The 14061-nt window shown below is 44.7% G+C and overlaps 1 protein-coding gene across 7 annotated transcripts in view; it reads right to left on the bottom strand.

The window, feature by feature from the left end:
* Positions 1–14061, bottom strand: part of EVL (Enah/Vasp-like) — a 131422-nt gene that overhangs the window by 7657 nt on the left and 109704 nt on the right. For all 7 annotated transcript variants that reach the window (XM_041476354.1, XM_041476357.1, XM_041476359.1 and 4 more), the window contains exons 4-8: positions 11587–11650; positions 8368–8429; positions 4115–4344; positions 3312–3433; positions 257–317 (exon numbers count right to left, since the gene is read on the bottom strand). In XM_041476354.1, the coding sequence (XP_041332288.1) occupies positions 257–317; positions 3312–3433; positions 4115–4344; positions 8368–8429; positions 11587–11650 (539 nt within the window). The remainder of the gene's footprint in view (positions 1–256; positions 318–3311; positions 3434–4114; positions 4345–8367; positions 8430–11586; positions 11651–14061) is intronic.

Here is a 14061-nt window from a genome sequence, read left to right as displayed (position 1 = left end):
CAACACTGGGATTAGACCATGAAACAGAGCTCATTAGCCTGGTTTAGACAACACCTTCCTATGAATAAAGCAGCTGTTCTTGTTTATAGGGTGCTGTTCCCAGGAAAGGTGGGAGCAGTTACATTTGGCTTTGGATCAAATGTGCACACCCATCCCTGGATCAGCACAGCTTGGTATTGCCTGCCAGTGAATGAGCACTGGGCTTTGGCTTACAAGGAATCTGCAAGAGCACAGCAGGGAGGAGTGTTTCACTTACGTTTTGGCTTTCCTCTTCCTTCTTGTCAGCTGGCTTGTCTGACTGTGACGCTGCTTTCCTCCTTTGCAAAGAACAGGAGATAGGACACAGTCAACCCTCTGGAAACAATCCTCGTGGGAAGACAAGATTCAGCCTTGGGTGGGAGTTACTATTTATTTAGCTCATCCCAGGGAACATAACAATGGCTGGATGTGTTTGGTTGTGTAGGGCTGGGGTGGAGGTGAAGAATCCAGATCCCAGTGATATAGCTCAGGGAGAGGGGCAAAATTATGAGGTGGTGTTTAACAGAGAAATGCAGGGTGTGGAGCATAAAGAAGTGTGATGAAACAGAGGGAGGAAGCAAAGCTGGGTATGAAACTGGGTGAGAAAAGGATGGCTTCTCTCAAGGATTCAGGAAGCCCAGGGTCCTGCACAGGAGGAACAACTCACTCCTAATCAGGGGCTTCTGAGGACCAACCCTGCCCACAGCAGCTGGCTCAGGTGGGCATTGCAGTGGTGACACTGCTCTCAGCCAGCTCCAGTGTCAGTTTGTCACCTGTCCTATATCCCACATCCCTGATCCTGCACAGAGAAAGGGCTGTAGCAGTGCTCCCACATGATGGAAAAACTGTCAAAAAACCCCTTCAAGCCAGGTTCACCCTCACTGGGAGAGATTGGGCACCACTTCTGCTCAGCCAAGACTCCTTCTTTCCTTCAGGGTGGGAAAGCTCTGGCTGGACACCAGGAATCAGGAAACCAGCCCACCCACCTGGTTTTCAAGTGCCTTTGGAGAACAACAGGACATTATTGTTGTCTCAAAACCACTTCAAAGGCAGCTGAGTTCCTGAGCCCTGTAGTCTCAGGACCAGCAGTGTTGGTGCTACCTGCAGAAGCTGAGTGAGGACCTGAGAACCACACTCGTTTCTGCTTCCCAAGGAGGGCCAAGCATCTCTGAGAATGAAGTGGCAAAGAGGTATAATTCATCCACTGGGGAAACTGGACATGACAACTGGACATGTTGGTTGTTTATTTTTGAAAAATACATTATAAAACTTATTAGATATTAGCCAAAGTGGATGATGAAAAGAAAACCAAATTCTTGATTTTTAAACACTATTTAGGTTTTAAACATTACTCCAGTGGGCCAGGTGCTGAGGCTCTAGAAATCCAATTTCCCATTTTAGACCATTAGGGGACCTGCAGCTCAAGTCTCCATCTGGACTTTGGTTACGCTGAACTTTACCCTTAGCCACCTGTGAACATTTCCCTTAGCAGATGGGATTTTTAAACACCAATCTGACAGAGTTTTCATTTAGTCTTGGTTCTGAAGTCAACAAAATTCAACTCAGGAAAATAAATCTCACTAAGAAAGGCTTCTGAGAAAAGCCTTACTGGATACACAGCTTGGAGGATTTGATGAAAATTTGACAAAAAACCGAAAAAACTGAGCAGTATGTGTCTGTAGGAGACAGTGCTCTGTGGGAATTATTTCCAGATATTTAACTGCACTAATAATTTTACTAAATCAGTAATACTTTTTGGTCTTTCTCTAGTATTTACTTGATTTTTCTAACAAAAAGAAGTTGTAATTATTACAAATCTAAATGAGGGAAATATTTGCCAGGGTGAGAGACCAGTGTTAGATTTATGTCCTGCAACAAACTTAACTGGGCTGGGAGTGACAGTGGTCTGTGGGTTCATTATTCTGTTTGCACTTCAGTACTGAAGCAAAGGGCTGCTCTCACAGGGCCCACTGAATCTAGAGAGTGGTATTTTATAGCATCTGAGCTCTCAGAAATGTTTTCCTCCATTACTTATGGAGCATTAGACATATTCCCTGTTTCTGAGCATGGGGTTTACTGCTCAGAAAAGGGTCCCTGAGATCCCACGCTCATAACTCTGATTTCTGTATTGAACATGCTCAATTTGAAACCAATATTTTTTTTTACCTTCTGGTAATAGTAGGCAAGTAAGGCAGGTATGTACAACCTGAAACACAGGGCCAGGTTCTTCCTCTTCCTCTGTCAGCACACATAAAAAGGAATTCACAGCCAAAGGAAATCCTCTCTGTATCAGCTTAACAGCATGTGCCCAGATTGAACCCTTGAATGGCACTTGTGTATTTCCAGATACCTCCATGGCTTTGTGAAGAAAAATTTAGGGGGTAACTCTGTTGCTATCAGCTCCCTGGGAAAGGATTTGGAGCTCAGTTACTTTCAGAGTAGAGGTAGCACAATGCTTAAGGCAGTCCAAGTGTTTTTGTCAAGATACCAGGGGAATTCCACTCTAAATACCTGAAGACACAAGATCCTACTGCCAAAAGCCATACTGGAGTATACTTTAGACTAGAACCACACAAGTGTGCTGAATTTCTATGTCCAGACACATGAGATGTCCATTCAGCCTGCTTGCTTGAACAGAGCTAGTTGCCCCACCATCACCAAACCTTACTTTGCCTGTTGACAACTTCCAGTTAGGGAAAGCCATTCTTGATAAAGAGCAGGCCAAGAACCCATAAAATCTATTAAGAGCTGTCAAACTATTTTAATTCTGAAAAGAAAGAAAATTATCTATTTGCTATTTTATTCTGCTGGGAACTTTTTAGAGTGTTGTATATTTATTCACTACTTTTCGAAGGATTTCACAAGGATTTTCAAAGAATCCACAGCCCATGTTCAGAATTGCTTCTGAAATGAACAGGACGTGGAGGAAAGTTGAAATCAGACCTTTTGAGTTGAGAACTGTCTTTATACTAAGACAACATTATTTAAAAACTCCATCTCTGTGTACCCTACAACTGTACCTACCCTTCATTATTTTATTCATCCTTTTCTTTCACTATTTGTAAGTTTAAAAAATTTAGATTTAAAAATATAGCATCTTACACTAGGAAAAGGCAGACGACTTTTCCAATGCAACACCTTTCGCATTATAAGTTGGGCAATACTGGTGACCAACATCTGCAGGACCTGTCAAATTGCAAGGAAACACCCACTGCTAACCACAAAAATGACAGTGCCTTGTTCCACAATTTGCTGCAGATCTCATGGGGCTTACTTGAGGTGTAAGTACAAACCTTTTTGCCAGTAATTTATTCATTTCTTCCATTAGTCCTCCTCCTCCTCCTCCGCTACTTGTTCGATTGGCATCGCTCTTAGAGACCCCACTGGGGCTGGACCCTCCTGAACCATCTTCTGGCTTAAGAGAGAAATCAAGATTAGAATTAATGAAAGGTTTGCTTTACAAGCACGCCCTTAATGATTATTTTTCCCAAGTGTTAGGAACAGTGATCACAATCACAGCCCAAAACCAGAGACAGGATGTGATCTGCCTTGGAAAGAAGACCCACAGGAGTATTATTATAACCATGGCAGATCTCGGTGACACAAATATACGGTCAAATGATTAAAAACCCACAGTGTTGCTTGTTCATAATTATTTTTATGCATGGTTAAGCATACCATGCATAAAAATAATTATAAACTTACCTAAGTGGACAGCTACTGACCAGAGCTCAACAGTCTACTGTGTTTTTTTTTTTTTTTTCCTGTAAGTATCGTGTAGTTTTAACCACTTAAAACAAGTGAAAACACTAATGCATAGTACAATGGTGGACTGTGTGGAAGTAGTGAAACCCTGGCAATGTGAGAAGTCACAGCTATTTGCTAACTCATATGTTCTGAAGAGAATAAACTCTACCCAACATTTCCTGCTCAGCTTTATTTGCACCGCAAAATCGCATTTAAAGGTTCACCCAATGGTCAGCTGAGACATGTTTCACCATGTTTCGCTCTGGGTTTGCAGACCATTACACCAAGCTGTGCCAGGCTTTGCCTGCAGCAAAGAGCCCACTGGGGAGTCCCAGTGCCACCTCCTTACCCGCTGGACTCTCCTCAGTTTGGCACCAGCCAGAGCTGCTGCGAGCCCTGACACTGACCCATCTTCAGCGCCAGCCCCCTGGCCCGCGCCGGCTGGCAGCGGGGGCGGCGGCGGGGGAGCGGCTCCCATGGGTGGTGGAGGGACTGGGGGGGGTGGCGGAGGTGGGGGCCCCCCAGATGAAGCAGGGATCACAGCAGCACCACTGGGGTGGCCAGGTGGAAGTGCTGGGCCTGAAATGCAGAGAATAGGAATTAGATGTGGAGCACGATCTCCTTCAGCCCACAGACAAGGTCATGTTCCCACTCCCAACGCCACGGCCTGACTCCAGGACAACTGGCTGATGCAAGGGAGCTCCATGCATGTGAAGAGGTGCTTGTATCAATGGTTAGCCCAGCTACAGTTGTGTTCTCCTGAAAGACTCTGTCACTGACAGTCTTCTCCCTCCTCTTCTCCCTGGCTGGGCTAGTGTTTCATTCTGTGTCAGAATCAGAACACAGACAACGCTTCCCAGTTCATAAGTGGCATATTCTTCTGCTTCTCCCACAGCTTTCTATATGGAGATAATAAACCCCACAGACTTTGGTTGACATCAGCTTTTCAGGGGAATTGTGGGCTACAGTGCCACATCCTCCTTTCTGTCATGCAGAAGGTGTGTGGCCTCAGCCAGTTTTGCAGAATAACCCAGGCAGAGTCCAGCTCCAAGTACCCCGAGCTTCTGCAAAGCTCCTCTCAGCAGCAGCCCGTTGGAAGGGCTGATGGTGCTAACTCCATTGCAGTGTTTCACCTGTCTGTAACAGGTCAGCTGAAAAAACACACCTCCCCAAGGGCATTTCCCCGTGTACACTGTCAGAACAGGCTGCTCTTGGTATGTATTCACAGCTTCAGTTGTTCAGTAAGTGTTAATTTAAAAGACAGGTGGGTTTTGACTGAGAAATATTTGGAAACCATATTTAACATTAACAGCTTGTTTTTCTTCTTATCTAGGTTTTCTTATAATATTGCCTGACTTCTGTGGTTACTTCTGCCATTATTTCACACTCCCAATTCCATTCTTGAAATGAACCATAGCTGCTATTAGAAATACTTTAAACATTTCAAGCCCTCTTTCGTTCATGAACATAATAGTTAGTAATTCATTGTGGGTACATTTAATTGTAATTGCAAAACTACACCCACCTAATTAGAGGGCAGCCTCAGGCAAAAATTGAACTGAGTCAAAATAATGGAGTGATGTGAGTTTAAAATAACTGTATTGAACTAAGTGGATTTCAAGGACTTACATCAGCTGAAGGACTGAGCCTCCAGTGGCTACAGCAATACTTTTATCAGAAAGTAAAAGGAAATGTCTTAGTTTTCTTCCTTTTCTAGGCACACCACTTTAGCATTATATGTGGTTATAAATCTGAATAGATCCAAGTCACAAAACATATGCTCTGAATTGCAAATAAGCACTGCTTGCAAACTGTTCTCACTCCACAGGCTTTATTTTAGACAGGCATGAGAAATCAAGACCATATACAAAGTGGCCAGACCCAAGCCCTTGATCTGCCTTCAATGAGAAAGGTTTGCTGGAATAGTTACAGTGACAAGCCCATAACTATACATGCAGTGAATACCAGGAACAAAGTGTCTTGAATTAAATAAATTGCACAACTGCAGGGAATTCTGGGTATCTTAAACAAAATCTATGTCTTGTGTTTCACTGGTAACAGAAATATCACTTAACAAAAAGAGTAAAAATCACAACCTCTACCAATATTCTTACACAGACAAGAAGCCTACCACAGACCTGGCCTCCTGCTTCAGAAGAGCCCATCTGCTATCTTTGGACCAGCTGAAAATAGGTTCTATATGAAGGTCTTTGAAACGATTTGACTCTGCTGAATGACAAAAATCTTGGTCTGGGATAATATAGTAGGAATATGCATTGCAACAACCCAGCTACAGGGTCCTGGTTCTGTAATTCTTACTTTTTGCCTGGTCCCTGGACCAGTCCGGAGTGATTTTGATATTTTTCCACCCCAGTTTCAGAAATCACATACAGTAGCAGTAGCTCAGTAGCTTTTGGTCCCTTTTTCTACTGGTCAGGGGCAGTGCCAACCAGGCTTTTTGAACAGGTGACAGCTGAGGCTTTACACAGGTCACAACTCATTCAAAATTAGTACTTACTCAAGTGGGCAATGGCTGATGATGTCATGTAAGGAGGGGTCCTCCTGGGCATAGCCACCTCAGACACAGCAGCGTGAGGGGGAGGCAATGGAAGACAGTGTGACATGGGCTGGCACCACTGCTGTGCGGGACAAGGTGACAAATGGGAGGATGGGGAGGCAGCCTGGCCAGAGGAGCTGGGGGGGCTGGCGATGGTGGGCAGCGGGGAGCAGGGTGCAGCTCCTAGGTGTGGAAAGAAGGACCCATCCACACTTTTCACCTGGGCTCCAGGGGGGCCTAAAGCAATTTGTTCTTCAGGATGGCCATTCAGGGGTACATTTGCTGAGGTCTCCCACCCTGCTTTATCTGTGGGTGCCTTGACCCTGTCAGGTGGGACCGGAATCACGGGCAGGATGGTGGGACCACGTGGCTGCAGAACATCACCTCTCTGCAGAGATGGTGCATTTGTGGCAGAGGGAGAAGAAGACTGAGGAGAGCCAGAAAGAGAAGAACCCCTGAGAGGCTGGTGAGAGGGAAACTGGGAAGGATGGAGAGGCGGTGGAGACAGCGAGGTTCTCCTGATGCCTGGCATGACAGTCCTGCCATTTGGGCAGGGTGGAGGGGAGGAACCTGGGGCTGTTGGCAGCTCAGAGGCCGAGTGCCTGTGCAGGAACTGCGGGGACTCTCTGGCTCTCCGCTGGGCCAGCGAAGGGGACGGACTAGCGGGCTCAGCGACAACGGGTGCTGAAGAGACAGCGCTGGCTTGAGCTAGTGGGGGGAGCACAACACCAGAGGCAGGAGCACCGCAGTTACTAGAGGCAGGAGGAGGAGACTGGGGATGAGAGGGGGGAGAGCATACTCTTGGTTGAAGGGTGGAAACTAAAAGAACAGAAAAGACAAAAGAATAAGGTGGGTACGCAGGACGGAATGAAACCAGGGCAAAGTGGAACGGAGGAAAAGGAACCGTGAAGTAAACGCAAACAGAAACTCAAACAAAGCCAAGAGGAGATGGTGCAGGCACCAGCTTGGGGATTTCCAGCCCTCAGCAGAACTGGAGGGGTGTGCAGAGCAGAACCCTGGCAGCATGGGATAGGCTGCATGCTCTGGTGCCAGTGAGGCTCCTCCAAACCCCACGTGAATCTGAGTCAGGATCACGAGCATCACCTTTGCACCAGGGACAGGTGCAAGGGACATGCTGAACTCAGAGGTGGCCGCCTTGTAGGCAGAGAGGGAACAACCAGCAGCCCCGAGGAGCCATGTCCCATTCCTTGCGGATGCCAAGGCAGGATTTTGGCTAAGTTCCCTATACAGAACAGCACACTAACCTCTGATGAAACAAGAGTCCAACTCTTTCTGTCACCAAAGGCACATGTGTGTGTCTGAGCTGGTTTCTAGTCAAAAGGTTTAACAGCTGAGGAAAACCATTTCCCTTATGTGGCCAGATTAACTGAAAAAACTTGCTCAAATCCAAAGCCCAAACACAAGATGGCCATCTTGGTTTGCTTGCTCTGCCTCCTTTCAAAGAGGCAAAGCCATACTTTGTAGCTATAAACTATTCCTGTCATCTCTTCTCTCAGTTTAGTGCAACTTAATGTGCTACAGAAGATTTTTGTAAGCTCATTAAATATATATATATTTTCCACTAAGTTCACAGAAGACTCCATGATCACAAAATCCCCAGTGAAGAGCATCTAGACCTGTATCTTCCTCTGTGCTGTAGTTTGTTTTGTGCTGCAGAGCTGACATCCCCTGGAAGCATGGAGTCACTCTTGTGCTGGCTGTGCTTCCTGCTCTCCTCAGGGGTGTGGAAGAAGCATGGCCAGGCCCCCTTGGTACACCTAAAATGCCCCTCAGCTGTACAAGTTTTGCCAAGTGCAAAACGTGCCTAGCTCCACCTGCATGCCTCAGACCGGAACCCCTGCAAAACAACACAACCATGCCCAAATGCACGGACGTCTCTAGCTGAAAATCTAATATTTAAAATGTAACTGTAACTATAACCACATTTAGCAGTCTAGCTTTTGTACAGCACCCCAAAAACTCCAACAACAGCAAGAGGAGACAGTCAGGGAGAGCAGACTGTATCTGCTTGATTTGATACGTGCCTGTGGTAGAGGTTCTTCTTTCCAGAGATTCTTGGCGCTGTTGCTGTTGCTCCATCACTTGTCTAAAACGGCAATGAAAAAAACCCTGGTCATTAGGTATTCCTTATAATTCTGAGTAAAAGCTTTGTACCCTGAGAAGCACTGTGTGTCTGGGGAGAGAGCTGATGCCGTGAGATGGAGGTGGGTCTGATTTCATTGCCCTGGCCGCAGCAGTGCCAGTTCACACATTGGGAAGCTTAACCAGGACATAGCCCTGCATGCACTGGACACTGCAGGGGTTGATTGATCCATTTAAGATAAATGGATCCTCAGTGGCTCTGCACAAGGAATAGGCAGTGCCCAATGCCCAGGAGAGCACAGCAAACATGCATGCTGTTAACCTGCAGTGTGTGAGCATTGCAAGGAAAGAGTAAGGGGCGTCCCACATAAAATCACAGAATCACACATTGGATAAGGCTGGAAGGGAGGACTGGAGGCCATCTGATTGAACCTCCCTGCTCAGGAAGGATCCTCTGAAGGATACAATCCCCAGGATTCTGTCCAGACAGCTTTTGAGTATCTCCAGAGAAGGAAATACTGAAAATGACATAGTCCAGAATCTTTTATGGATCAGGAGCCCAAAGCACTTGTAGAATATTAGCATATTAGAATGAAAATAGAGCAAAGCTTCATCTGTGTTCTGGTGTTGACTGCACAAAGCCTCTGCTGTCCAGGTGCACATCCAAGCCCGCTTTGGCACTGGCCAGTCCAGCTGACAGCCCGGCAGAGCTGTCCCTGTGGCTCCAGCAGCACCAGCACCGCTGTGCTGCCCCTGCAAGCCCGGACCTCAGCTCTGCTGCCAGTCCCGAGTGCCCGGCCCGGAGCCCGGCAGGGAGAGGCTGGGGACAGCTCTGCAGGGATGTGCAGTTCCAAGGGTCCATCAGCAGAGTCTGCTCTTGCACGCTGGACCACTCCTGCAGGAAGGGATGTCCCTGACCCCTGCCACAAAGCCACCCTCACCTGGCTCCTCCTAAAAAACCTGACAGCTAAAAACCAGACTGCTTGCCAGGCTTCTTGGCAAGTGTGTGGATATGGACTAATGATTTCAACAATATTAAAACACAATTCTGAATTTACCTTGCTGAAGCATATGGTAATAAAGTTCATTACTATTTTCCTCCACAGTTTCTAGGTCTAATTGGCCCTAATTAGTTTAATTTATCTTTAGACCAGTCTTCACAGCGCTGTTTTCTCTTTTCTCATCAGCTTTACTTCATGGTCTGTACAGTAAAGCAAGCTCAACTCTAAGCAGCATTTCTATTTTGACTCCTTGCAAATTATTTTAAGACACCTCCCTGTTAAATCTTTACTTGTACTTTCCAAAGTGTGCCATGCTGAGCAATTCTATCTTATTTATATACCAACTTTTAAAGCAAAAATAGTCCATAAAAATAAAGTTATATTATGTGGAAAATAAACAATATTTTAATTTGCAAAACAAATTTTCCATGTTTCATATCTGGTTCAATATATGGTAAAGGAAAATACATGATTGTGCTATGGAGGGATCAATCCTAAAGTGGTTTTATGTTCAGAACATGCAATCCATGCAATTTCTAGAATATTGCAGGTTTCTGAGAAAATTATCATATGTGCATTGGTGAATGACTTTTGAGAAATTCATAGTTGATTCAACTGGTGTCATTTAAGCTATGACACTTTAAACCAAATAAACAGAAATCTTTACTTCAATACATACCCTAACTCTTTCTTGATTGTTATGGATGCAACAGCATCAATTGCACTGCTAAAATTTCAATTGTTAACGCATGTAGTAAGAATTTCCTGAGCATACTGTCCCCTACCTTAGCTTGGCATTTATTAGCAAAATTTGATGATGAAGACAACTTGATACATACATTTTCCTGATTAAACCTGGGGGAAATTCTAGGTTTATTTAGAGAACCAACCTGGAAAATTCCAGTCTGAAAGAACAGGAAAGAAATATGGGTCAAACACCCCCAAATCATTAGAGCTGCTGCAGAACAGATTGAGGCGCAGGGTGCAAAAATCCAAAACAGGGGTTAGCCAGTGCCACTTGAAGTCACTGGGGTTCACACCAGCCCTTTCTGCCCTTGGTCAGAAGCAGTTTGTATGTGCCAAATGCACCCTCCCACACATGCTAAAAGGAGAAGTTCTTAAAGTCTTAGGAAGTCAAATTTATTCCAGTTGAACTAAATAAAGCCTGGGATTGGCACAAGGCTACTTAAGGAGTATGCAAGGAGAAAAGTACAAGACAGGACAAATTACACTCTTACTTAAAAAGATATTCTTTAAACATTTGTGTAAATATCTCTAAAAAACCTTTTAAACAGACAAATTTGCAGGGTAGATACCACAACTTAATTTCCTTCCTGCTTATAAGATGTTAAAAAAAACCCCTAGGATTAAAATTAGGTCTGCTCCATGCTTAAAGAATGCATCAGCATAATTAAAGCTGAAAGTCCTCTAGCGCAGATGCAGTAATATCTAACTGCATCTACTGGCACATATTCCACTCCAGTGGAGCAAAAGGAGCTTTCCTAGGGCCATGTGCCCTGTAGCAGTCAAATAATACCTACCCAAAGGGCTTTTTCTGTCTCTAAACAAAAAAGAATAAACAATTTTTTTTTTATTCTAACGTAGTTAAGCTGCTCACATTTTAAATGTACAGAACAGACATCCAAACTGGAGGCCTGAATTACATATGCAGAATGAGTGACTTCCACTGGTTAAAGAAAGAGCTGGATCAGGTTTTTCAGGAATACAGTGGAAGAGGCAATATCTCCTGCCTTGCGTGAGCAGGGGCTCTCTGACCTTTGTGATATCTCTGCTATCCAAAGTAAATCTCAGGTGAAATATCATCACTGCTGACCCAGTCATGGGTAAATCCCTACTAAATCTCAGGTCCTTCTCAGGTAGTCATAAAGGTACAGGAATCTAGTTTCCCTACACTTTCTTTATAGTTTTTGGAGGTAGGAAGACTCCTGAGTACCTACCTAGCAAAGAGTTTACCTAGACTGTGAACTTTGGCTCACTTCACTTTTTAACAGTCATTACAGAATCATTAACAATAATTAGAAAACATTCAGAACCAGCTTAAAATGTGTACAAGCAAAAAGAGCAGTGCTTACTGGTGAACAAGGACTGTATGTTCATCCAAATTACAAACTAGAACTCTGCCACAGCTGATTAACTCACCTTCTCTGTGCTTCCATCTCATCTGGAGATGGACCATTCTGGATCTGGCGCTGGGCAGCTGGACCTACAGAAAAAAAAGAGAATATGCTATTAAGAAAGCAAGAAAATGTGTCTGACTGAAAAAACAGTGCCACTCAGATTGTTCCTCCACCTTACTATGACAGATAAACCTCAAGCATTATTGTCTTCTCTTTGCTTTATTATTATTTTTAGCTCTTTTTCTTCATATTAGACAAATCACTGACTCCTGTACATTTTTATTGCCACTGGGGGAATCCAGGGACTAAATGTGGGAGCAGATTTGTCCAGAAACTTGGCACCACGGTTGCTGTAGGTTACACACTAATCCCTTGGTGATGTGAAGGCCTGCAGTGTTGCAAAAGCTGTCCTGCAGAAGGACGGCCCATTGCACTGGGATGCATTTTTGGCTTTGACATGGTTCAGCTCCATCCTTCAAGTATTATTCTGTGCTTGCACAGAAATTCAACTGCCTCGCTGAGTCTGGGAGCACGCACTGTGCTAACTTGTGCTGCTCTGATGCTGAGCTGGCATCAAAAGCAGCCTGATGGAAGGTGCAAAGAGATGCAAAATTATACAAGACTTTTACAGAGGTGACTTCTTTTTACAATGCTGTGGTCTTCTGTTTCTGGGGGATCCACATCAAGCTGAGCTTTCACTGGCATCCACCAACAAAAGCTGACTATGCATATGACCATTTAAGTCACATCTCCTCACTTGACTGATCACTTAATCACTGTTCTCAGGCTTTTAATCAAGGACACTGATACTACATGCCATTTTCAGAAAGAAACAATTATTCTGAAAATAAAAATAACTATTGGTAACAGTAGTGGTCTTGCATTTATTACAAGGACTGTTCCATTCATTTGAGGAGGTGGGGTTCAACTGTGATTAAACAGATAAGACTTCTATTAAATCCAACAGCAATTTTCCTGATCAACTGAGTAGGATGTCACTTATGTGCAAGAAACTATTATGCCTACCTTATTTTTTAATTTTCAAATGTAAAATGTCTTGCTTTTAAAAGTTATCCAACAAGAGCAAATCAGAATTAAACACTTACAAACCTAAATATGTCACTCTCAAATTGTTAAGCATATTTATCTCTGTATTCTTTATGTATTACTGCCAGGCTGAATGCTATCTGAAAACCAGCTAAGAAAATACAAGAACAGGAGAGATGGCAGAAATGCATTGTAGTCAGAAATTCCAGAGCACTGACTGATCCTGAGGAAACCGTGCATCTTTTTGAAATGTGTTTAAGGACTAACATTTGAAGTAAGGGTACACAGAACTTTCTGAAAACCAGGCCTGTGTATTCTAATTTTGGGTCTCCCAAAAATGAAGCCAGTGACAACCACTAAGCCAAAAGCTCTGACATTTAAAAATATCCCATGATTGGGCATGAAGACAGTTCACTTTAATGACTCATGACTGACAACTTAGTGCTGTTTATCATAGGTCTTTGGCAAACTATTACAGACAGAAACGCCACATTTTGTAAAGATCACACGAAATGAAGAACGTGGGGAAGCGGGTGATTGTTTTGGGAAGCGAGCCTCGGGGAAAAACTTAGCAAGTATTTGGGAACCACCCAGCAGGCAGCTCACGTGAAAGGAGTTTAAGGTGCAGCCAGGACCTCAGAAACCACAAGTGAGGAAGGCAGGGGCAGCTTTCAGCCTGCTCAGCCCCTGCTCACGGACACGGAAGGCGGGGATTAATTTCATGCTCGATTCTGTACATGCATGCTCTGCTGTGCACGTCCAGCAGACAGCTGTGAGGCTCAGGGGGTTTCAATTCAACTGGATTTCTAGGCTTAATTCCCCTCCACATTTTTCGGTATTTCTCAGACAGAAGCAGACATGAACAGTGAGTGCTCTTGGCGATGCCACCCTCATTTGAAGAAGCTTTTCTAGTTACCCTGTGAGCTACCTCTGACCCTGCCAGCCTTTGGGAACAGCCTCACAGGGAAGAGCATTTCTCAGCACAGTGACCAGGAGAAAGAGTTTTACTGCTGACCCGTTTGCAGCTTCACAGCTGCTGGGAGCCACATTTTTAGCAACTAATTAAGGCAGGAGATACTCTGCGAATGTCTGTGTTTCCTCGCTTCGTTGCTTTGCAATAATTAACCACGCTTTTATAGAAGCATCTTGTGATTCAGCTGAAGGCAGATTTTGGGAGGACACAGATGTTTTCCGTGTTTATTTTTTCTCCTCCTACTCAACCAGCCCAGCAGCCACTCTGCCCTTCCCCAGCTGGCCCTGCAGGCAGCCAGGGGGAACTCCTGGCACAGGGCACTCTTTGTGCTGGGTGTGGAGCTTCCCATGTGCCGGCTGCTCCTGCACCGCTGCGCAGAGATGGCCACGTCTGGAACCAGCCAAAAACCAGGAACAAAGCTGTCCCTGAAGGAAAACCCATGCTCCAGCTTCCACTCGTGCCAGGAAGGCACGGACT

This window comes from Pyrgilauda ruficollis, unplaced genomic scaffold (assembly GCF_017590135.1).
Source record: "Pyrgilauda ruficollis isolate IOZ18807 unplaced genomic scaffold, ASM1759013v1 scaffold38, whole genome shotgun sequence".
Classification (NCBI taxonomy): Eukaryota; Metazoa; Chordata; class Aves; order Passeriformes; family Passeridae; genus Pyrgilauda; species Pyrgilauda ruficollis.
Note: the sequence above shows the minus strand (reverse complement) of the source record. Positions and strands in the feature narration are given on the sequence as shown.